This window comes from Apostichopus japonicus, chromosome 12, assembly GCF_037975245.1.
Source record: "Apostichopus japonicus isolate 1M-3 chromosome 12, ASM3797524v1, whole genome shotgun sequence".
Classification (NCBI taxonomy): domain Eukaryota; kingdom Metazoa; phylum Echinodermata; class Holothuroidea; order Aspidochirotida; family Stichopodidae; genus Apostichopus; species Apostichopus japonicus.
This window is the reverse complement of record NC_092572.1, coordinates 12192392-12218750: the sequence shown is the minus strand read 5'-3', so window position 1 is coordinate 12218750 and position 26359 is coordinate 12192392. Positions and strand designations below refer to the sequence as shown.

At 39.0% G+C, this 26359-nt stretch overlaps 1 protein-coding gene across 2 annotated transcripts in view; it reads right to left on the bottom strand.

Annotated features, from left to right (window-relative positions):
• LOC139976937 (ammonium transporter Rh type C-like) overlaps positions 1 to 26359 on the bottom strand; it is a 57452-nt gene that overhangs the window by 13836 nt on the left and 17257 nt on the right. For both annotated transcript variants that reach the window (XM_071985825.1, XM_071985826.1), the window contains exons 2-9: positions 23423 to 23609; positions 17102 to 17252; positions 15184 to 15328; positions 7809 to 7972; positions 5745 to 5882; positions 5043 to 5176; positions 4660 to 4787; positions 3633 to 3706 (exon numbers count right to left, since the gene is read on the bottom strand). In XM_071985825.1, the coding sequence (XP_071841926.1) occupies positions 3633 to 3706; positions 4660 to 4787; positions 5043 to 5176; positions 5745 to 5882; positions 7809 to 7972; positions 15184 to 15328; positions 17102 to 17252; positions 23423 to 23609 (1121 nt within the window). The remainder of the gene's footprint in view (positions 1 to 3632; positions 3707 to 4659; positions 4788 to 5042; positions 5177 to 5744; positions 5883 to 7808; positions 7973 to 15183; positions 15329 to 17101; positions 17253 to 23422; positions 23610 to 26359) is intronic.

The following is a 26359-nucleotide window of genomic DNA, read 5'->3' as shown; positions in this document are numbered from 1 at the left end:
ATATTACGTATTTGTCAATGACGTTCGTAGTGTTTAAATATTCATATTATGGGCGAGGTTTATTGGGTTCCCAACGGAAAATATCTTGGAGAACAACAAAGTTGAAAGTTGCAAATTTTTCGACTTTTATGCCACCATTTGAAGTAAAATATAAATAGATTAGCTAGTTATGTATGTCGTTATGGCAAAGTGGAATCAGTGAGGTTGAGAAAAATCATAGAAAAGGACGCAAAATGCTGCTTTAAAAATAAATTTAAAAACACCTATTTGCTTTCGGCCGTTGAGTTTGATGATGTTGCCTCTTGTTAGTGGGTATATCGCGCATGTATTGTAATCGACTTGGGTTAAAGTAACACATGCATTCACCCAAACATGATACTGAAACTAGTTCCATACTCATTTTGAAACCCCATCCCCACCCCACCGAACCTCCCTCACACGTTAAACATACTTTGTTAAACATACTTTATTAACATATTTTGCATACATATTATGATATCGACTCAAGTTTCCATTCTTGAGATACCGTTTAACAATCAAGGTGCCAGAAACATCACCAAACAAGCCCCCATACGCTCCCTCCCCCTTTCGCCCCCCCCCCCCCCAACACACACACACACGCCGTAATGATTGCAAAAGTTACAATTTATCTGAAACCCAAGATTAAGAGGGAATGAGAGTGCCTAGGGAGGGCTTGCCGCCCCCACCCCACCCCACCCCTCTGAAAGAATCTAGAGAGTAAGCAGCTGGCATAGAGGTTATTCTTGACTTCCAGTTTGAAATTTGCAATCTTTATAAAAAAAAAAGTTGCATTCTTAATCTACCTAGCTGAACCCCCATGACCCAGATGATAAGCGTGGTTCGAGTGAAAGTAGGGGAGGGGGAGAGGGGCAACCAATACATTACAACAACAACAAAAAAACAACAAAAAAACAACCGAAGCAACGACAAGAAAAACCAAAGCACACCAAAGTTATTACCTCTAATTGAATATATCATTTTACTAAATGATGCTAAAGTTATACGCTTTGTTAATATTACTTTAGAGAAAACATTATACCCTTCCCCATTTTTTTCTTAAATAATCATTTTTTTTTCTTTTATTATGAAAGAACTTTACTTCTTTTTACGTAGTTAGGGACGTAAATATTTTTATTACATTGCTGTTGTGTTGTAATCGCTGTGGATGAAAATTGAATTAATATTAAGTATATATAAACATTAATGAACAATAATATAAATGTATGCTAATGATAAGTAAATTAACTCCGTTCATGTTCATCTCAAGAAGAGAAGCTTTAGAAAGAATAGCATTTATGGTCAGTTTGTATCTTCGGTGTGGTCGTAGTTGCGATGGGTACGGGGTGGGATGGCTGCAGATTTTCCGATAAACACGAACCAGAAAAATGATTGATTAGCTAAAACCTTTAACTATTAAAACAATTTGATAGGCATCACGGGATTTAAGCAGCTATAAGGGGAAGTGGGCGTAGGCTGACCAAGTTTAGAATGTTCAGCCCCTCCATCAGTTTGAGGGAGGGGTCCCTGCTTCGCCCCGTCGATGTACCATTTGTATATTGCAATTTGATATAATGAGCGCTTATGATATTCACCGAATGGATTATTAAGATATAGAATATAAGACTTGATATGCAAAAAAAAAAAAAAAATGAAAGCCTTTATCCCCCCCCCCCCCCTTTCTTTGCTCTAAATCTCGTCAATTTGTGTGTACATTCTATAAAATTTATACGTATATATTTTATTTATTCGAAGTTGGGGCTGTAAATATCAATTCTGCAGACAAATGTATCGATGGAAAAACCCCTTTGCTTCTCTAGAAAATGTTTTTGACTTTTTAGCTTCGAAAAGATTTTCGACACCCGCCTTGACCACTTTGTTTAAAGGGAAAGGTTCGTTGCGTAATACCTCGGAAAGTATGTTAGAAGTGCAGGCTAACCGTTTCTGAAAGTAAGTTCACGGTAAGTACCTTACTCTCCAAAATATTTGAACTGGAGAGTGGAATTAGCCAATGTGATTTCTCAGAGAGGAGAAGAAATAACATTTCTCAATGGTGATATGAACAGACGTCTATCAATTAAATTCTTGGTGACCATAGTTGTATAGTAATCCTAGCATATTTCTGGACGAATGCTGATGACTTGTATAGCGTATAGCTAATGCTCCCAGATATGCTAGTGATTCAGTTTATGCTTACTCATGTTCAAATGTCGACATACATTTCACTGCCACAATCAAGTAAATTTGTCCTCAACAAGCTTGATGATGGGTGAGCAGAGAAAGTTTTTTTTTTCTATCATATTTGGGTACAACACTGAATGTTCAAATCGTCGCCATTGCCTCACAAACTATGCTAGAAACTTGGTCACTCAGAGCCAATATTTTGACAATATTTTTTACTGCCACCATCAATTCATTTGACCTCGACAAGTTTGATCGTTGGTAACCAGTTTTAAACTTCCTAGCATATTTGAGGACAATACTGATGACATGTAAAAATCATCGCCGTTGCCTCAAAAATAAGATAGAAAACACAACTAATGGTCACTCAGAGCCGAAAATTCGACAATTATTTTACTGCCACCATCAATTCGTATTTCTTTGAGATATCTTTTGAATTCATGAATTTCTGGGAATAACCGAATATGCTACAGTGGTTATATATATGCCATGCTGGATGCTACACAATCGATGCATGTTTAAAAGATGGAAAGAGAGAGAGAGTCTAGTCTGGAAAAACACACATACACAAATGTAACTTTTCTCTTTATTTGACCAGCTGAATGACCTGCAAATATCAGGCAGCAGTGTGAGGGTATCGTGAAACTAGGTACGGATTGGGGAGGAGGAGGGAGTAGGGAGTAGGGAGGAGGGAGGAGGGAGGAGGGGGAGGGAGGAGGGGGAGGGAGGAGGGAGGAAGGAGGAGGGAGGAGTGAGGAGGAAGGAGGGAGGAGGGAGGAGGGCGGAACAACAACATTATCGTCATTGCATAATAATCGTGACGCAAACGTGCCGACCTAAAAGGAAACGCAAGTAATTTTTTAATTAATTCTGAAAACCTTGCCATGGGGTCTGAGGGGGGAGTGTAATGAGGGGTACTGTTAGGAACTAGGCGTCGTCAATTTGAATAAAGAGGGCTCCTCATCAGAAGAAAGATATACAAATGGAATATACACTCAATAGAGACATTTCATACAAAGCGTCGTGTGTATAACATTAATTAGACGAAGGCCTGCGGAAAATAACAGGAATTGTCGTTTTAGCTTAAGTCATCCAAAGAGAAACAAAATCAAAATAGTAAACAAATCTTTTCTTACTCCTTTGATATATGTTGTCATATTTTCATTTCAGTCTTGGTGATTATATGATCTCACTGCTATACTGACGTCATCGAATGAATATTCGTAAGCTGCAGTATATACCTTCAAAGTCAACCGGCCAGTGTTATCTACACTTTGCACAGAGTGCAACCCGTATACCCTATAGAGAGCAAATTATACGGCTGTCCCCATACAAACTCAGTCTCATATTAAGCGTAATTAGCCAATCCTCGTAAAGTAATGAGAATTACAATGAATATTTATAATATTATGAATATTCAAATATATACTTACATCCCAGAATGGGTAGTCGCTGAAGAGGTCTCGGTCACTTGGTTCGTCCCATATTTTCAATTTCATGATTAAGCCTTGGGTCAAAAGATTGATACGAATAATATCATTTATCAATAAAATCGGAATGTCACCGATTCCTTGCCTTTCCTAAACAATGGAGCTTGTCCCTATAGAATGGACCTTTACCTATACAATGGACCTTTCCCAATATAATGGACCTTTCCTATACAATAGACCTTTACCTATATAATGGACCTTTCCCTGAACAATGGACCTTCCCTATACAATGGACCATTTCCTATACAATGGACATTTCCTTAAACAATGAAACTTTCCATAAAAACGGACCTTGCCATTAACCTATCTCTAAATAAGGGACCCTTCCCTGAAAATTATGGAACACAAGATTACTTTTTGCCGTGAACGTGCACCTTTGTATTGAAAGAACCGGCATGGCAGTTTCGAGTTAAAATATGTACATCAGGCAAATAGTGCTGGGAACTTCACAACATATTAAGTTCGTCAGATGACGATTGTTTGGTATAATTTTGGAAGAGGGCATTAGGTGTAGTAGTGTATGACATCACAAAAGGACTTCATCGATTCACATCAATGTGTCTTGTTGTCTTTGTCTTAATGCCATTTTAAAACTCAGTAATAATTATGCTGAATCTTTCATTAAATGAACTTACTCCCCCACTATTATATATGTATAACCGACATAACGTTTCTTGTTACAGTTGTGTAATTATTCTCCATTCTTAAAGAAATACAGAAAGAGGTCGCGACCATGGGTTGTATTGTCGGTTTTACTCCATCCTGCGAGACACTTGTGGATTGGGGGCCCGTCATAACCACGTGACCAAGAACATATTTTTACTGTAGTTTATATGTCTGGTATTATTAGTTGTCGAGAATGATAATTAAAACCCGAATTGGTGATGTCACTGTGTATGAAACACTCAACATATTTAAGTGAGAACTGAAGTCAGATAGCCTAATGTTATGCCATAAGCGAACGGTTTACCTGTTACGAGACCACCGACAAGGGAAATGGCAAGTGTAACTGCAAGGGCAAGTATCTGATACCCGGCCTGGGATCCAGCGGTACGTGGTGATGGAGTGCTTCCTAACTCAGGGAACTGTACGACCAGACTGCCAATAACAAATGATCAAAACAACCTTAATTAACATATACGAATTAATTACCATCTCATTACAAAACAGGAAAGAGTTGCTCTTTTTAAAAATAATCTTTTGGAGGTTCACGTAATAGGACAGGTACACGACTGAGGTCTTAATTAAGATGTTTTTTTTTCTTTGTTGGGTAGAATCGTTTTGGATTTTAATAAATGAACAAAACCACGTACAAAACAGTCAACTGAATATTCATGTATGGTAATATTTTACCTGTCACCATAAGTCTCGAAAGTGGCAAAGGTTGCGGCGATGGCGCCGACTACTCCTCCGAGGATACCTGGCATACCGTGCAGGTTATGAACTCCACAGGTATCGTGTAGCTTCAGCTTGTCACAGAGGAATGGCTGTTGAAAAAGAAGGACAATTATATCTTGTGCAATGTTTATTGAAAACATGGCTGTGAGGAAGACAGGTTCCCCATGTCATCTCCAGTATGGGATAGATAGATTTGATCTGCCAAACCTACAGCGCTACACCAACTTTTCCCACTTTGTCTGCGTCCTGTTACTTACATTTGGATAAGGAGGACATGGGATGATGTCCCCTCAAGTAAGGGATGGGAAGGATAGCCCCCGTTACACCTACCTCCGACTCATCTGCTCACCCTATCAAACTGTAGCGAACTCTCCTCCCTCCACCTCCCAAACCAAATATAAGAGAGTCAGTCATTTTGGGGTTTTGTAACGGACAAAATGGGACGAAAGTGATTTGTGAGATAAAGTTGCTCAAGCATTTAACAAAGGTTTTTCCAAGCTTGTGAACAGATGGTAGGATCTGACACTACATGAGAGCACAGTGATACAAGGGCACCAGTTCCAGGTGGTGACTAAAAAAGAAAAAAAAGGAGAAAAAGAAGTTGAGGAAAACGCTTAAATTACAAGGAACGGAAGATGAAAATCAAATTTCACTCACAGTGCAGTACTTGAAACCAAGTGTAGAGACGATGGCGGCTATGGATCCTACAGTTATGGCGCCCCATGGGTTGATCAGTAGATCAGCTGAGGTGCCAACTGCCACACCACCGGCTAGAGTGGCATTTTGGATGGCGACCTACGAAAACAAAATCAAAATTAATAAAATGAAACTGAGCAATCTGGATTTCGGTAAAATCGTTATTGCCTCGTAGAAGATATAACTTTAAATAGAACAGGTTTTCGAAGAATTTTGGATTTCATCTCATCACACGGATGATCGGTGGTAAGTCCCAATTATTCGACTTGAATGCCGTATCAATAGTTTTTAGGGTTCGTAGGACTAAATTGCGACTAAATCTCGACCTGGACCTATACGATCACATTTTTTGTAAGAATATAATCTATATATATAGAAAGTACATTTCCATAAACAAACCAGCAGTGTCGCTTCCTACGCATTTATCCTTCAAAGACAAGAACATTAATTATATACGGATATTTCATAGCGTGGGTGTGGATAATTGGGTTCGACTTGCTGGCAAGGTTCGGACCGGAGGTAGGGGGTATGGGCGTGGGTGTGATGGTCATAGTAATACGTCTGTCTCCTTAACACCCACACTTTGGAAGTTAGCTTTGGCGAATTATGTGCAGTGGGTCATAGAGTACAAAATGGGCCGACGTCTTACAATAATGCCATTTTCCAATAAATAGATAGCGATTGGATAAACGCCCATGACCGTAGGAATGCATCGCCACTCATCCACTTATTCTGAAACCGCATGTGGGAAAATTGAAAATCGCCAAGTTCAGAATATAACGCGCCTTAAATTTAGTAGTTTGTATTGCAATGATTTATCGGTAAAAGTTTAGTATAGAGCGTGTTAGTTTGTCCATTAAATTAAAAGGATCATCATAAAGGAGTAACAGAGATTTACTTGAAGAAATGTAAGGTATATTAATTAACTGCAGTTTGCAAATAAGAAACTTATCATATACAGCTGTATAGTCCTATGACACATATTTGAAGACAGAACACACGACCCCCCCCCCCCCCACCAGAAAAATAATTTCAATTGTCTCATGGAACTAACGTAATGGTTTAGTTTACTCCCTATAGCATATATTTACATTATTTTTATAGGTTATTATTATATATTGAACCACTAGAACATTGCAAACGATGCTTTACATGTCTTTGAAATGTCAGAAAGAATTGTCTCCATCAGGTCAGTAAAGAAAAAAAAAACAAGTTTTTAATATAGCTGATATTCACAACTTAGTTACAGGTGATACCATCTGAATTTATTAGGAAGACTAGACTGCCACGAACGGGTTGCGTAAAACGTTAGTGATTTCTTATTGTAAGTTATATCCAAAGTAATTGAGTGGGTAAGTCATAAATTTAGCACGTCCGGCTGTTTAGGTCAGTTTTTAAGTCTGGATATGAAAGTTACAAATGGAATCCCTACGGAGGTCGGGAAATTGAAAAGGGCAAGGAATAGCTGTAGGTGTAATATGCCCCTCCTGTGACGTTATGCATGCGTAATAGATATTGATATAGGGAGTGGTGTCTACGGAACGCCGAAATATATAACGGTGTTAGTCTGCAAGAATTTGTTTTTCATATTTTAGTATGATAACTCGTAATGTTGTTGTTACTAGCAACCAAACAAAAAGAGATATGTGTGACTGTTCTGATAAACGAATTAGTAGCGTTAATCTCATACAGTAAATTTGTGTCCCACAAAGTTGATGTAATGTTTTTTCTTCTTTTCATTATCTAAATTTGCAAACCACCTCATCTCTCTAACGGTATCGATTTGATAAATATTATAACATAAGTTATATGATTTGAAATATCTATGCACATGATGGCAAGATACGTGGGCCTACATAAAATACGTAAATGCCTACATACATACGATGGACATCAACACATCACATAAGCAATGCCTATGCATTATCGCAATGATAGGATACGTGCTTAGGCCCCACGCAACACCAACGGTACAGTAACAGCCACAGATCATCAACATACTACAAACCATACACTTCGACCTACCATTTCAATCTTGCCTTCTTTGTTAGAGAGAGAGCTGATGGCAAAGGTAACAATGCAACAGGCGGCGAGTGAAAAGTACGTGTTGATGACAGCACGGTGGCGTAATTCGTTTTCGACGAGGGCGCCATTGAAACTTGGCCAGAACATCCACAGGAAGAGAGTACCTTTAAGAAATACACAATTAACGAGGGAATTATGGTTAAGATTGTTCAATTTTAACACATTTCAATGAAAATCGAATGATTTGATAATGAAATGACATCACGGCATATTTTAACATTTTGTTTAGGGTGAGAAAGGCTTTCGAAATTCTATCTTAGATAGGGACGACGGGAGTTTTGTCAGTTTAGATTAAGTGGCGAGGGGGTAGGGGACAGAGGGATCTAATGGGAAGAAGTTGGTCACTACACGAGCGTATCTCATCTCTATCCAAGGGGCCCACCCTGCTTCTTTAGCGACTGCAATGGTCAGGGAGATACGCTAGGACACATCCAACACTGAAAATATTTGGTAAACTGCTGTAGGTATAGGATAGAAATGCAACACGTTTACTTCCATATATACGCGTCGTGCCTTGGTTAGCCCTGGTCATACAGAAAGACCATGTTGATCCGTGATATAACGTAAGGCTTTGAAAAGAACCATTAAATGGTTCTATAGTATAACAAACACTTACAGACATTTACTAAAAGTTGGGCTAAAATAGGCAAACACACTGGATATATGCATGGATTGGCGCCTGTACAAACACACTGGGTATATACATGGATTGGCGCCTATACAGACACACTGATGTATGCATTGGACTCTAAAACAAACTCACCCGCAACCCTTCATAACTCACGCGATCTATTTTAGACAACTTGGCGTCCGATTTGCTTTTTTTTATCTTGCTTTATTGGATTGAATGTTTTCATGTTAACAATTCCATCTCTTAAATCTTTCATCACTACTCCCTCGTCATGGTAACGTTTCTACGGTTCGAAGAGTCAAAATCAGAATAAACAAGAGCCCAAGGGCACTGTGGTTCCTTGCTTGGGGTATATGACAATACACATAATATTATCAAGCAAGATTGGGCTCAAATAGTCCAAGTAATTGTGGTCCTACATGTACGCATAAAGTAACCAACACTATGGCCAACACTTTTGTGATCACAAAATGTGATCGGATTTTTGATCAAAAGGCACTTTTGAGATCTAAATATGGCGTCGAAAATGTAAGAAGTATAAGGTCACCTACAAGCGGGTCAACAGATATGATAACATTGGTGACCACAGATGACATGACCTTTAAGTATGAAAATGTTCCACCACCCCATTCACAACTTGTCCCAAATTATCAACCGTGTCACACCTTGGCATTGGGATTTAATTGTATTAAATGTCTAAAAATTAACTTTGAACTTGTATACATACAGTAACTTCACACACAAAGGTCACCCGTAGGTCAACCAATTGACATTTTTGATCGGTGAGACCTAAACGGAGCATCAAAACTGTAAAAATTCAAACATGTTTTCTTTGCCCATTTTCTCCCCCCAAAAAACTAGTTTTTTAACATTAGCTGACCTTTGGTGACCTTGGACCACATGACCGCTAAGTTTGAAAATATTCCCCTATACCATTCGCAACTTGTCCAAAAAAATCAACCTTGTCACACCTTGGCACTGGGAGTTATTGCATGAAATGTCTGAAAATTAACTTTGACCTCCTATAACTTCACACACAAAGCTCATCCAGGGGTCAACCTATTGACATTTATGATCAGAAGGTACCTTTAACATCTGAAAATAGCATCGAAACTGTAAAAATCCCCAAAACACGAAAAGGTCACCAGAGGTCAAATTGAGGTCAAGGGTCACCCAGATGTGGGTGGACAATTGGATTACGTAGAAGCAACTCCCAACCCTAACTGATAATTCGTTCTCAAGTTATCGCAAAAATACTAGTTTTTTATCATTACTTGACCTTTGGTGACCTTGGACCACATGACCGTTAAGTTTGAAAATATTACCCTATACCATTTGCAACTACTCCAAAAATATCAACCGTGTCACACCTTGGAACTGGGAGTTATTGCATTAAATGTCTGAAAATTAACTTTGACCTCGTATAACTTCGCACACAAAGGTCACACGGGGGTAAACCCATTGACATTTATGATCAGAAGGTACCTTTAACATCTGAAAATAGCATCGAAACTGTAAAAATCCACAAAACACAAAAAGGTCACCAGAGGTCACCAGAGGTCAAATTGAGGTCAAGGGTCACCCAGAAGCGGGTCAACAATTGGATTACATTGAAGCAACTCCCAACCCTAACGGACAATTTGTTCTCAAGTTATCGCAAAAATACTAGTTTTTTATCATTAATTGACCTTTAGTGACCTCGGATCACATGACCGTTAAGTTTGAAAATATTCCCCTATACCATTTGCAACTTGTCCCAAAATATCAACCGTGTAATACCTTGGCACTGGGAGTTATTACACTAAATGTCTGAAAATTACCTTTGACCTCATATAACTTAACATACAAAGGTCACCTTGGGTCAACTTATTGACATTTTTGATCGGTGAGACCTAAATAGAGCATCAAACTATACAAATTCAAACATTTTTATCTTGCCCATTTTCTCCTCCCAAAATACTAGTTTTTTAACATTAATTGACCTTTGGTGACCTCGGATCACATGACCGTTAAGTTTGAAAATATTACCCTATACCATTTGCAACTTGTCCAAAAATTTCAACCACATCACACCTTGGAACTGGGAGTTATTGCATTAAATGTCTGAAAATTAACTTTGACCTTGTATAACTTCGCACACGAAGGTCACACGGGTGTCAACCCATTGACATTTTTGATCGGAAGGTACCTTTGGTATCCAAATCTAGCATCAAAACCAAACATTTTCTTTTTTGCTCGTTTCCTCCCAAAATAAGCACATTTTTTCTAATGTGACCTTTGACCTTTTGACCTTGGTTTCAAATGTAGTTTAATCTCCTGATTCCAAAAAACAAAACGACAAGTCTGTACAACCATCCTAACTCCGACCGAAAAACTTTGACCCCATATAACTTCGCACATAAAGGTCACACGGGGTCAACCTATTGACATTTATGTTCAGAAGGTACCTTTGACATCTGAAAATAGCATCAAAACTGTAAAAATCCCCAAAAACACGTAAAGGTCACCAAAGGTCAAATTGAGGTCAAGGGTCACCCAGGTGCGGGTCGACAATTGGATTACATTGAAGCAACTCCCAACCCTAACGGACATTTCGTTCTCAAGTTATCGCAAAAATACTAGTTTTTTATCATTAATTGACCTTTGTTGACCTCGGATCACATGACCGTTAAGTTTGAAAATGCTCCCCTAACCAGTTCACAACTTGTCCCAAAATATCAATCTTGTCGCACATTGGCACTGGGAGTTATTGCAGTTTTAATATTTTCGGTTTTTGGACCATAACTGACCTTTGGTGACCTTTGTGGGCACCAGAAACAATAGGGCACACCTTCTCCATATGGTGGATCTATAGTCCAAGTTTGGCCTCAATCCAACATTCCCTTATTGAGATAGAGCGTACCCAAGCAAGTGTCACAGACACACACACACACACACACACACACATACATACATACACACACACACACGCCAACCTGACTGCATAGGTTCCTTTTGCTAAAGCAAGGAACCAAAAATCGGAAAACTCAGAAGTAAAACTTTGATGTCAAGAACTCATCTTGGGTTTTTTTTTGTTGTTGAGAAAAATAGAGGAGGTCCTCTTTAGCTGAAGTCGAAATATTGAAAATGATATATTCAATTAGATCTGATAAAAATATATCATGTCTTTTTTTTTTACACGTTTGTAACATATTTCTATAAATGTGTTTTCATAAATCACTCAAAACAGGAATGAACAGTTGACAACATAGAAGCCTTTTTTAACCCAAAAGGTTAGGAATCGAATCGTGTTCTTATCAACGTGCGTTCAATCTCATTAAAAACAAAAAATCATATAAAGCACAGAAGTAAATGAAAGTGATAGGTTATATTAAAGGTTGGACTTGAAGGGAGGACATAATAATAATAGCAAAAATATATTTATAAAAAAAAAACAGAAAAGAGGTAAATGTTTATGTACTCGAATGAACTATAAACTTCAATCTTTCTTACTCCCAAGCCAGACTAAATTCTCTCCAAAATTGATATAGTCGTCATCGAAAAACCACCAGAGGATAAAAAGTTGACTTGGCTTTGCTAATTTAACAGGTTGAAATTTTCAATCTATTCGGTATGCGCATGCGCAACATTTGGAATGAGCGAACTATTAGATCTTGCAAGAGTCATTGGCGTATTCAAACGTATATAGAGATTAATGTAACAGATGTTTCACTTTTAAGTATACTCATTCAATCACTTTGGTTTAGAATAAAACCTGCTTGCTGGTAATAATTTACATTGATCAAATTAATGGGACACAACTATTTCTGTATTGGATTAGAAGTATAATAACTGACTAATTGGGATAAAGATAAATGACTGTAACCTGGCCGACGCGGAAAGATTGCATTTTGAAGGGGTAAAGATGGGGGTGGGGGCGGGGTGGGGGTTGGTGGGGAAGCACAAACGTTGAAGGGCAGTGGGACATGTGACTCTGTTTTTTAGGAAGCAGTTGCAAACCGTAAAATCGCCTCAAAACAAGATGTTGATGCTGTACCGCAATTTTCAGTATTTAATTATTTGTTTTTTTTTGTAATAACACTGTAGTTTATAATTAGGCATACTAACTTATTGTTCAACGAGGTCACTCTCTAATTACAAACAATTTGTATTCCTCTTCAAAAGTAAACTCAACAAATCACAAATAGCAAACACTTTTATCAACTAGTATGTCAATGGAACCAGTGTATACTTTTCGTTAACAAAATGGGGCAAACTGCATGCCCTCTCGTGCCCCCGTCTCCGCCCTTTTGCTGTAGCCACTCTGGTTCCTTCCCCTTCCCCCTCCCCCTCCCGTCCCTTAGGTTCTTTTTTAAGTGTACAAATTACGTGGTTGGTCAGAATGACTCTTGCTTGCAAATCAACACAAAAATTGCAGGTTTTACAATTTAGCAGCAGACAGAGGGAAACGATTTTGCTGGTCGTGGGAAGGTGGTTTGATGTGCTAATAAATTTGTTTAGGAATGTATAATAAAAATAGTCGTTTTTATTTATGGAAATTTCAACACGTCCTCCGTTGAAAGAATGTCGCTTTAGACATAAGTGGCACTTAATAAGTACCTTACCATGACGGTAAGGTTGTAAATGAGAACACCTTTGAATTTTAATGATGCATATCAATTACTTTAAAAGGTCATTAGAAACAACCTCCGTCAACCTTTTCATCCTCCCATCACCCCATCTCCCCCCCCCCCCTTCCACCCGAAGTGAAACTGATCGAAATATCAAAACGTTTAAATATTTTATATTTTTACTAGTTAAGACTTTCAGTAAAGTCTTCACAGAAGCGGTGTTTACAACTCGTTATATGATTTGACGAACTTACTAGAACTATGACACGGAATTAGTATGGAATTTAATTTTTGTTTTGTCACTCAGCATAAACACTCGCCCTAACACAAAATCGTTTTCAATGACCTTTGACCTGCCTGATCCTTACGTCCTTTCCATGATAGTTGTCAGTCGTTTTGTAAGTATTTGGATTTTATACCTCCGGCGTTTGACAAAGGAAAATAATTCTTTACCTCGGGCCAATTTTCATTGACAAGTTTTGTACTATTTCCGTTCAATTGTAGAACTTTTAGTAACCTAGGGTGGGGTGGGGTAAGGGGGGGGGCGGGAGCGGAGGGGTTTATTCTTATATATTATATCAAATAATGGACACTCAAGTTCACACCTTTATACAAATATTTATATTCTTTCACCCTCGGGCAATTGTATTCACTAAGACATTCCTCGATGCCTGGCTTTGTACGTTCAAAACTCACAAACATACTTTATGAAACTTTTAACAATTCTAGCTAGCTAGAACTGTCTGTCCAGTGTTGCCCTTTACGTCAACGCCTAGCCATGAATAGGATTATATATATATATATATATATATATATATATATATATATATTGCATCATCATTGTCATCATCATCATCGGCAAAATATTTTACATACCATTCCTTGCAATGGCAACCGACAATCCTACGAAACGCCTGCAGGCAAACTTACCACTATACATTTTTACTCGGTATACTTTGGGCGTACATTTATTAAGAATTTAGGTTTAAAAAAGTCTGCATTCAAAATACTTCTCGGTCAATATTTGTGAGATTGAAGTGAATAGATTCAACTAGTGACCTAGATTTTATAGGACTATTGTAAGTAGCAACCGTCCAAACACTAAAAAAGGACTACTTTGGGAATATTGAGTTTGATGTGCTCAACACCAACTATACCAAGATTTAAGAATATGGAGGGTTCAGGTTGTATTTCTATAACCCTTTTGAAGTTTAAGTAAAATGACATTTTTAGGGATGTCTTTAAACACACACATAATTTTTTTTATATGTTGGTAGACCCTTTAATATACCAGGCTGGTTTCAGTTCAGACTGTCTTTTTTTTATAGCACTATCAAGTTGTAAGAAATGAACCCGTTCAGTGGAATATCTGAGGCTCATGACAGTTCATATGACTAGACTATACCGACTCTGACGCAAAGACTATTAGCTCAGGTCCTCAGATACAACACAAAACCCAATAGGAAAATAATAAGACTTTTTATGGCTTTTTATGACATGATTATAATAGTGCATTTAAAATTTAAAATCCAGGACAAATGATGTTAAATGTCATCCAAGGGTGCACTGTTGATTATATGAAGTCGTACGAACAAGTTTTTGGTTCTGTTATTAGAATTTAAGAAACAATGGATTGATATTAATATTTAGGTCTGAAAGGGGGGAAAAACCTCGATATCACTACCATTTTATCCTTAAAGGAACATTCCAGAGACTTAGTACCTTTAAATGTTTATAAGCCGGAATAGCTACAGAAACATTACCGTACTAGTACTCAAGATTTTTTTTAATTTTTTTTTTAGTCATGGCCATGAACTAAAATTCCGCCTACAGTCATCTTTACAATTCCCTACAAGTTCAATGTTCTTTATTATATATATTTTGCTAAATCTAGTAGCGTTTGAAGATTTTATCAATTACATTTTTAAATATTGGTTTAATTACAATAAACGCATATTTTCTCGATAAAGTTGGTTATGTTGCTGGTTAAGTGGCCCAGTGAAGACAGACGGGTGTCCAACGAATTTTGCAAAACCCAAGAAAGAAAATTATATATATAGATGTCATCTCTTACCGATCATTGCGGATAGATCAGAGTTGTAGGTGGCTCCTTCCTTTTCGTTATTCTCGTTCGCGTCCCGTTGCAGTATCCAGGCAACGCCAAGACCGAAGTAAGCACCGAAGGCATGGATAAACATGGATCCCCCGACATCGGTGACCTGAAAAACATCGCAATCACGACCAATAACATTCATTCATCATGAATATTCATATGATCATTTGGGACGTTGAATGCATGCCGTGTGTTACAATGGGATCAACATCATCTAAGCTAATAGGTCAGGGACCCACACAACAATGTGCACGTGGGTTGGTATGCGTGTGTGTGTGGGGGGTGTTGGGGGATGTGGGGGAGGTGGGGAGGTCGGTCCTGCCCTCCTCTTCCCCACCCCATGCACATTCTCTCATGCCTACCCTCTTCTTCCCCACCCCACACACATTCTCCCATGCCTACCCTCCTCTTCCCCACCCCATACACATTTTCCCATGCCTACCCTCCCCTTCCCCACCCCCATGCCCATTCCTACCCTCCTCTTCCCACCCCCAGCCCCATGCCCATGCCTACCCTCCTCTTCCCACCCACATGCCCATACCTACCCTCCTCTTCCCCACCCCCATGCCCATTCTCCCATGCCTACCCTCCTCTTCACACCCACATGCCCATACCTACCCTCCTCTTCCCCACCCCATACACATTTTCCCATGCCTACCCTCCTCTTCCCTACCCCATGCCCATTCCTACCCTCCTCTTCCCCACCCCATGCCCATGCCTACCCTCCTCTTCCCACCCACATGCCCATACCTACCCTCCTCTTCCCCACCCCCATGCCCATTCTCCCATGCCTACCCTCCTCTTCCCACCCACATGCCCATACCTACCCTCCTCTTCCCCACCCATACACATTTCCCCATGCCTACCCTCCTCTTCCCCACCCCATGCCCATTCCTACCCTCCTCTTCCCCACCCCATGCCCATTCCTACCCTACTCATCCCCACCCCCATACACATTCTCCCATGCCCTCCCTCCAATTCCCACTCCCCATGCCCATTCTCAAACCTGTCTTCGGGATATTGGACTTCCCTTAAAAAAAATTATATAAACAAATATCTTTCATAATAATTCCATAATCCTTGCATGTAGGCTACAATTTTTGGGGGGAGGGGGGTGGGGTGGGCCTGGGGGATATATGGATAATGCAAACTTTGCGTTAACGACTTTAGGTAAGGTGTATCGAAAACTAGAAATCCTCAAAATAGCAAACCGCTCTGTATACAGCTTGACCCTTAACCTTCAATAAACCTGAAAACTTTAAAAATCGAAATAACCCGTAAATATATTGTTTGGCATACTTTTGATCTCAGATCTGAACCTGAACAAGATTGTGACCTACTTAAAAGAAATAAAACAGCTTGAGATTGGCGCAAACTACTATAAAAGTTAAAAGATGAGAGCAAGATAAATATTAAAGTTCAAGTTTGTGGGTACGTGACGCTTTACATAGGAACTAGTATACGGAATGATAATAATAATAATAATAATAATCAATACTATTGTATCTCAGCTTTTCAATTAAACTTTGTCTTAATTTCTACATACTTCATTTTCCAAATGTTTCATCATTCTTGTAATAATATTTGAAAATTGGCGTATCACAGGTAAATTCATAGATTACAAACATAATTGTAGTACAGATGAACGGAATAGATTCGGCTGTGTACACAACTATGGAACGCCATTATTGTAAGACCCAAAAAATAGCCCAAAAAATACGTATGAGGAGTGAATGTAGTTTGAATACCCATTCCCCCTTCCCCATCATACTCCCCTCCCCATCACATTCCCGCCCACCCCCATCTGTATAGTACAACGTTACCCGCCCGTAAATTCCCTTCATTAACACTTTAATTTATTTTGTGTTAAGATGCTTACCTCAAAGATTTCCAATCCAAGGTATTCGTTTCCTACAGAAAGAACAACTTCAACTATAGCCATGATGATAAGTTGCAGAGGAGACGATTTACCGAGAATCGCACCGAATGAAATCAATACTACCGCAGCTGAAAAATCGGCTTCAATCAAGCTGTGCAAGAGGGGGAAGAAACACGGTTTGGTTTAATGGTACTCGAAATTTTCATCATCATCATCATCATCATCATCATCATCATCATCATCATCATCATCATCATCATCATCATCATCATCATCATCATCATCATCATCATCATCATCATCATCATCATCATCATCATCATCATCATCATCATCATCATCATCATCATCATCATCATCATCATCATCAAATAATAATAATAATAATAATAATAATAATAATAATAATAATAATAATACAGAACCCTCACATATAATATAACTAAGGGTACAACAACGAGTGGTGGCGGTGGGAAGGGGGGGGGCTAGGTGGGATTTGGGTGGGGTAAGCACTGATGATATAGGAAGGCAACATGTCGTTATCTCTTAGCTATACCCTTCCCGTGTTCGGATGAGCCAAACGGACCAACGGTAAGTTGCGTTAAGTTTTCATCACTGTGTACATCGCATAATGCTACTCATACAAGACGTGCGTGTCAGGTGTCACATAGATGTTATGTGCTTGTCTGCATAACAAAAGCTGTTGTTATATGTCTCCATTGGAGATTTGAGCTTTCAAAAGTCTGCTAGTGCTCATCAAAGCCCAAATAACATTATACACCTACGCAGCTTGTGCTACTTTACATGGCAATAAAATATTTTTTTAGAAATATTTGCCAAAATAACATAAGAACCTTCTATATTTCTATGACCCAACCTTACTCATTAACTACCAAGTTTATGACGCCATTAGAAGTATTTTTTTTTATACATTTCATAAAATGAGGCGTTGCGACTGTTTATTCCCCGACATTCTTTCTCTGCTGTTAAAAACCATTTGAACATTTCTGTCGTTTGCGGAAACACCTGCTGAGCTAACCTTTGAATCAAGCCACCAAGCTATGACGATGTTTCAAAAGACCTTTGACCTCACCTGATCTAAGCCAAAACTCGAAGTGTAGAATATGGTACCGACTGAGAAGAAATGTTCCCCCCCCCAACCCCATCCCTCTCTAAGAAAAGAGAAGATAAATATGTTTTTGTACATGGCAAATAATTTAAACGAAAATTTTAAAATTTCTTCCCACCAGGATCTGCATTTTGTGTTTTTGTATTTTGTTTTTGTTTTTGTGATAAGCGATCTATCATCTTTATGAAGATCTTACTAGAAATTGGAAATTCAAACCATTGTCAGCTAGCTGCAGTTCGTTCTGATTGTCTAAAAGATAAACGAGCCGGTTTTTTTTTACATGACACATATCTTGTGGCCCTTTTTAATTCAAAAGTACTAAATTGATAGTCCACGAAGGAAATGCATGTAATCTTGGACCCTGAGAAAAAACAGTTTCTAAGCACACAGGCTGGTTCAATTTGTATGCAAATTCCTAGCTGTCTATAGTTAAGAGTTTTTCAAGACGGTCGGAAATGCCTTCAAGATAAACACTTTGCACCATAAGTGAGGTGAATAGTTATAAAAGTTGATACAGAAAAAGGTTTGATGACATAGCTACCACACTGGCAGCAAAATTTTTTTTCTTTTGCATAATTTCTCACTTTTCATTGTTTGTGACCTTGGATAAGGTAGAGTTCAAACTCTCTCTAGAGGGGAGAGAGGGGGGGGCTGATGTTATTAATGTCTCAATGACACTAGTGTATTCGTATTTTGATGAGTCCCCATGCAACTGAAGAAAACTTGGATGGAAGTTTGAAGATAAAAAGTTAAACCACATTGGTCAGTGTGCACCGTGTCTGACATCACACCTGTTGGCTTCAAGGTTCACTTTGGATACAGATTCAAACTCTCATCACCCTGTAAAAACGATATTTAGGAACTGCAGACCCAGCATATCCTAGAACGAACGTCGAGTACTACACCACCACACTGATCAAAGTTTGATGTATCGCAGACTTTCGTGGGCTTATTTTCTTGACAATTTGTTTTCTACACAGTATTGTGTAGGCGTAGGAACGTTGGGAGGGGGGAGGGGGTGTTGGGCAGAGTGTAATATTTCGGAAAAAGAAGAGAGAGTGTACAATGGAACGAAAGGCGACACGGAATCTTCTCCATGAGGGAAACGCTTTTGTAGGAATCCATGAGTCATCACAATCAATAAAAGACATAAAGACATTCTCTCAAAAAACAGTATTTTTTTTTGGGGGGGGGGACGACTGGCTTAAAAGAGAATTTAAATTTGAAACAGTTCTGAGTGGGTATTTCGTTCTTTGCATGGATGAACAGTTCCAAAATTCCAGTCTTTTGAAGCAAAACAGAAAACAGAGAAATAGAAACATTATATATATGTTAATCCCGGAGACTAAAAAGCTGCATTTACCTGTCGTGATATAAATAGGTAAAAAAGCTGGCCATCTTTCGAAAGGTTATTAGTTCAAGGTATGGTACTGTTAACAATAGACTACTTTATGGTAAGTTTTTGAAAAAATTGTAAAAGGAAAAACCAAAACCAACAGGTTAGTATTTCAAAACAACGTACAAAAGCTTTAGCCCAGTGGCGTAGGAAGGTACTTTTGAGTGGGGGGGGGGGGGCTGAAGACTGATGGCCGGCCTGGGGGAGGGGTCTAAGGGGAGGGGGTGTCCCCTTCCCCTTTGGATTTTTTTTTGCATTTTCACCTGGCCTTAGATGCAATTTGGTGCTCCAAATGAGATTTTTTTCTCATTTGGAAATGAAAAAGGGGTTTTCTGACTTGCGAAGCTGGGGGGGCGGCGGAATGATACTTCCGGAATGATACTTTCCATATTTTTCACTGGGGGGCTGGCGCCCCCAGCCCCCCGGTTCCTACGCCCTTGCTTTAGCCTATGCCAATTGTGCGCGATTCGTAGGCTGCATAATTAAATTGTTATTTCTAAACAATCAAACTGACAAATCTTCATTTTATATGTTTAACCCCCCCCCCCCCCCTCCTATACAACCAACCATCGATCCCTGTTTGCCTCGCTATGGTCGACAGATTTCGAATTTCATGCCAAACCGCAACATTCCTGATTTGTGCAAAAAGAAGATCATTGTCTATAGGTTCTTGGTAACACGAATTGATATGTTGTTCAGCTAATTATTTGTTTCATCGTAAGACTACAAATATACTGGCTTAGGTTCTAGTATAACCCTAATAAATTAACCTGTTTTTGTCTCTTAACGTGTCGGATCCACCTTGTTCATTTGTATATTATTATTATTGTTATTTTTGTATGCATTCTGACGTAGTTTTATATTTTTAATGCGAGCATACAATTGCCCTTTTGGGATATAATAAAATTAAAGGTAAATTTTATCATTTACTAACATTAATTATTGTAGTATGTATATTGCGTCAATCTATCGTAGTTCGATAAGACAAGAACTCCTTTTTTTAAGGCATTTTGGGTGATCCATGTGCTTTTGCTCAAGGAACGACAAAGCCAATATAGTCTCCAGAAATTGTACAGAGGAGAGAGAGGTGGGTTGAGAGAGAGTCATGCGTGACCAATGTCGAACCACCAAAACTGACAGATAACAATAACACATCATGCAATAAGTCAAACGTAGGGCAAGTTTGATATATGTCACCTGAGAAAATAGAGGGTCGTCACAGTACAGTCCAGAGTACAAAAAAACATGGTCGCACAACGAATAACTGAAGCTTACGAAACATTACCACGTCAGTGGATTATGCATCACTACACGATGAGACATGGTTAACACGCACGGTTGAGGTGAACAAGATACAAGGGAGTTCTCGTTTGAATCATTCATGTTTTCAATTCAGGGAAGACTTGTTCAAGGAAAGTCATGATCCGTGTTCTCGTTTGAGATCGCAGCAGGATCTTATTTTCTCTTGGGAGATTTGAGATCCAGGTAGTGGAGCAACCTCGTGAACTGAAAGAGCATTGCGCACGCGCGAAAAAAGGTCACAATATTGTTTCTTAAACTATCAACTAGCATTTGATATTTCCTAGCCTCAGTGTGACCGCCCTTAAACTCGCCCTTAATCTGGTTTTACGAGAACAAGAAACACTTTAGCCTATCGGGGGTCGCGTGACCCCTTGATCCCGCTTGTGAGGTTTATTGCCTGATCATCCCCGAAAGGGGGATCACGATTGCTAGTTCTGATCCTGTGAACGCAAAACGTTTACACTAAGACGTTGTGTACCAGCTCCCTCATCTTGTTTTTTTTTTCAAATAAAACAGGTGATTCTAACGAAGGTTCTGTATTAAAAGCGGCTAGACCTATATCTAATGCGTACTGTTAAGTCATATATAGAGATAACAAGGGTCCAAGTCTCTCACGTGCTCGGAACGGCGGGGTCAACCATGACAAAGTATGCACGAACCATACAAACTGGAAACTTATAGAAACGTTATGTCTTAACGCATTGAATTTTGTCAACTAATAAACAAGTGTAGAAAATAGTCCTAACAATGCAGCATATCGTCTTTAGTCTGTAACTGTTGACGTGTTTGCTTTTACCATCAAGGCAATCCACCTATACGGCACAAATTGTTTTGTAACAATTCTTCTTATTCTTTATTATTGTTGAAGAGGAATCGAAAACGAACAGCTTTGGATGATCTAGTCATCCATACCTTCCAAGTAAACAGCTTTTCGGTTGTCCTTTAGAGCTTAACATATTTCAAATATCTTTATTTTGAAATTTATTGGATACAAATTGTAATGTCATTAGTTGGAATACAACTAATGAACTATTCATTCACGTAAAAATTGCGCATGCTTTTGCGCGTGCTTTTGCGCATGCTTTTGCGCATGCAGTCTATTCCGACTGTTGACAGTTAATCAAACGGGGACCCCGGATTACTTTTGCATAAAAAATATAGCTCAAAATATAATCACAATCCTATGAAAAACAATGAACACGCATGTATGTCTCACGTTCCGCTTCAACTGCACTTTTCCAAAGTGTTTCAGTTTCCTTAGCAGGATCGATGAAAAAGGTCGTTAATAAAAATATAAGAAAATTGAAATTTCATGTTCCTGGACATGAAATTCATAAAGTTTGCATCCATATGACCTTTGTTGGTCTCTACAAATTCTTCTGGAATTTATATTACCTCATACGAGCTACTTATACCCCAGCCATAAAAAAAAATGTGTCCTAGTTCTCAACATGACTGCAGCAGTTTAGACTAGGTATGAACGATTTTACAGGAGTTTACATGTTGACATGCATGCATGTGGAGACCATTGAATACTTTTGATTGTGTTCTTGACATTGTCAACAATGGGGTCTAACCCCTTGATGAAATTCCTTACAGTTTGATCAAACATCTTCAATGAGGACACCAATTTGGGTTACGACTAGATTAAATGCCCGTGGAAGTAAAGTCCAAAATCACAAAACGACGTTTTCGTCAAAGTTATAGGTAAGGTCGACTACGCGAACCACACAATGAAGTGTATGGTTCAAGAAGGCTTATGTATTAATTCATAGGTTTTCATTATAATCACACCCCAATCTATAGCATGCTAGAAATTGCTAACAATTTTAAATCATATTTTTATCCAGGAGTTTCTGGTCACCCAGCTTTTCTAGCACATTTGGGAGGCGGGGGGGGGGGGGGGAGGGGGGCCGGATGCTAATTACCTTAAAATGGGCTAGCCCGTTCATTCATTCTATACTGTTGGAAGGTGCATTCCGAAATGCCATATTTTTTTTTTTTAATTCCTACCTGTGACATACCAAGTGTTTTGAGGATCTATGTTTGGACCACCGAAATGAGATGCAGCAGAATGACCAGCGCACTTATACCCATCCCGGTCAAGTTCAGAAAGTCACGGTACAATCATGGGCCGCATTAGACGATTTCTTCTTAAGAATGAAAACACATTATTCCACTGTCCACTCCAACCATCCAAATATCCTTATTCTTTACTATACTGACATTTCGTTTCACTGGAAATATTAATTTAACCAGTATTCGTGTGACCGAACGGACAAAACAGAAATATAGATTATCTACAAGTTTATAAAGGCCGGGGGGGGGGGTGGGGGTGGGCTTATAATATTGTTAAAGAAATAGTTTATACTTCGGAGATATTCCTACTATTGACGACTAGTGACACATTATTTTGTTATCATATATAAGGATGTATGTCAACATTTATCCTTATAATTTTTTTCATTTTTTTTTGTTTTTGTTTTTCTCCTACCTCTCAACGCCAATCTCAAATTTGCCGCCCTTTAAGTTGAAGATGAGTCCTCGGACGATTGTCGACCACTCAATGGCAAATGTTGCGACGAGAAAGGTGAAACCGACCGCTCCGTAACCATATTTCTTAAGGAACGTCATGAGGAAACCGAAGCCGACGAAGACCATGACATTCACATCTTGAAAGACTATGAAAGAAAATAGAAAAATGATTTTCAAACATAAAAAACAAACAAATTTTATTTATTAACTAATCAATAAATGTGAGGCAGATCGGTTCGAGAAACAGAAAAGAAGTGGGACACGATTGAAATTTTCTCGCTTTTAGTTCTATGACTAAAAAAATAAAATTCTCTGGCAATAGAAACTTGAGTGCTGTACCAATGCCGTTGCTAATCTCTGGCAATAGAGACTTGAGTGCTGTACCAGGGCATTGCAAATCTCTGGTAATAGACACTTTAGTGCTGTACCAGGGCGTTGCAAATCTCTGGTAACAGAAACTTGAAAGTTTGAACTACAATTTGAACTATACCTGGGAACGATCGGTATATATAGTTGAAACCCCCGTAAGGGTGTGAAAGACCTGAAAGTCGGTGAATCATGGGACCACACAACTTCATTATACATAACAATAATGCAACCCCACCACATACCCCCATCTTCTCTCTCTGTCGTGGTATTCCTTTATCACTCAAATGAGACAACTATAGTTGAATAAGACGATGTGATGGCAGGATCAGGGGTGTCAGGATCCAGGTCTGGCCCGGCGGGGCTGTTACCCATCCCGGTCTTCACAAATACACGGTACAATCATGGGATTAAGACGATTTCTTCTTAAACTGAAAATACATTATTCTTATCCCATATTTTCCGGCCAACTAATTGACCAGGGCCCCGGGCTGTAGCCTCCTCCCCCCTCCCCCCAACCCAACCCTGCTCGGCAGGGCTGCGAACAATGAGGTGATTCAAAGTTAAACTGTATCAGTTAAACGGTTGATAGATAAACGGCAACCACTATGGTTTCGTCGACATTAATTAGGAACTTTCTCCAATCTATGGGATCATTTTACATCCATGCATGGACTTAAAACATGTGGCGAGAGTTTGGCGCCGCAAATCAACATTAGCCAGAGTGGTTGAAAGGAAGCTATATTTTCATAGCTGCAAGTACATGTTATTGATATGTCTATATACTAGTTTGTTCTACAAAGGGTCTTTTTCATCTCTCAACTGTTACAACATATACTATTCAAAACCTCAAGAGTTTAGAAGGAAAACGTCAGTTTTTTGTCAACCGGATTTTTTTCCCCATGTAGTTTTTATTACCCGTGTAGTACAAATATTATTTGTCAGTTTGTTTGATGAGCTTTAACAGTTTATTTCTTTGTCCCTCTGTTATAGGGTTTCTTTCTGCATGCAGGCATGCAGGCAGGCATTGAATACTGTTTTCGATTATTTCACCTTTTGGCATGACTACTATACTTACACGGACTATATTATACCCCCGAATGGTAAACTCACACAATAAAAACAATGATAAAGTAAAACAAGAAAAGAAAAAGGAGCTTGCATGTATTTGTGGTCATACCCAAGCAATTGGTTATCAGAATGCAGAACTAATGTAGATCTTGGTTTATCCAGGGATTAACCCTTGGTTCTCGTATGCCCATACAGTACTATGTTATCTGCATACCCTTGTAACCGAATGAATGGTTAGATCTTTCAACTAAATATCCTATTGAAGACATGCCAATTTGATTTCTTTTTAATTGTCCTTTCAAAGAGTAGTGTCGCAATAAGCCGCCTTTTCAGTGGGTTCATTGTACTATAGGGACAACAGAATCCAGGGACCGTTAAGAGATGGTCCCGACACTCTGAGCCAACGGATCTCAGCTTGGATTTTTTTCCTTCAGTTTTTAGGGAATAAAACTCTTGGACAAGCCCCTCAGGTTTTTTTTTTTTATATTTTATATCCCTCTGCTTCATTGCTGTTCATTTTTGTTGTTGTTAATTGTGGGCATTTGTAGCCGTATTATTTACGGTAATGTTTTAGAAAGACAAATAAACGAAGCTAACGAAATTAAACAAAATGAAACAGTCAAGTAAGAAAGCCAAAACGGAAACAGTTTTTTTTTTTGTAACATATATTGATTTGGTCAAGTACAGTTGAGGTAAAAGTGAAACGGCCCAGACTTCCAGATCTCACTCTTGAATCGGGGCTCCTGAAACCTTATAGCTACGCAATTTGCTTTCATAATAATTATATTAAACACAGCGCCAGTATTGACTTAATGGTTGTTTGAAAATAATTCTTTGAACGTGTAATCAGGGAGTGTGCCCCCTAACCACTCCAACATTAACAGCGATGTATACTCGCAAATACTGGGGACCGGGAATGCGAATGAGGGGGGGGGGGGGGTCGGGTGGAAATCTAGTAATAGCAACCATCGTGTGAGACTATACCGCTAAGTATTCGGTCTCGAGTTTCAGTGCCTTCTTTCTATAGGGTACGCACTCGTGAAGTCCAGAAGAACTGAGTTGCAGACCACTTATATAGGGGGGGGGGGATGGGCGGAGGCGAAGGGTCTTTGGAGTGCCTGTTATGTTTGAGACTTATTGTATTCCGGATTTTATAGGATTTTTTTGTTGTATATAAAAGTGTTCCTTGTGTCCACCGATCTCGCGGTGTCTTCAATCAAGTCAAGTGTTCTTTACATTGTGGTGCTTCCTCTTTTCTGTCTTATTGTGTACCATTGTGTACCATTGTGTATATTGTGTACCATTGTGCCATTTTATTGAAAAGTCACGTTCCCGCAACCGCAAAACTATGGCATGAATGTAAAAATTCAGTGAGTGCTAAAGTGTAACAAAGGAGGTAACCATGTTAGAGTATAGCAGCTCCCAGATTATACGAAGGCAAACCGGGTGGCAATAATCT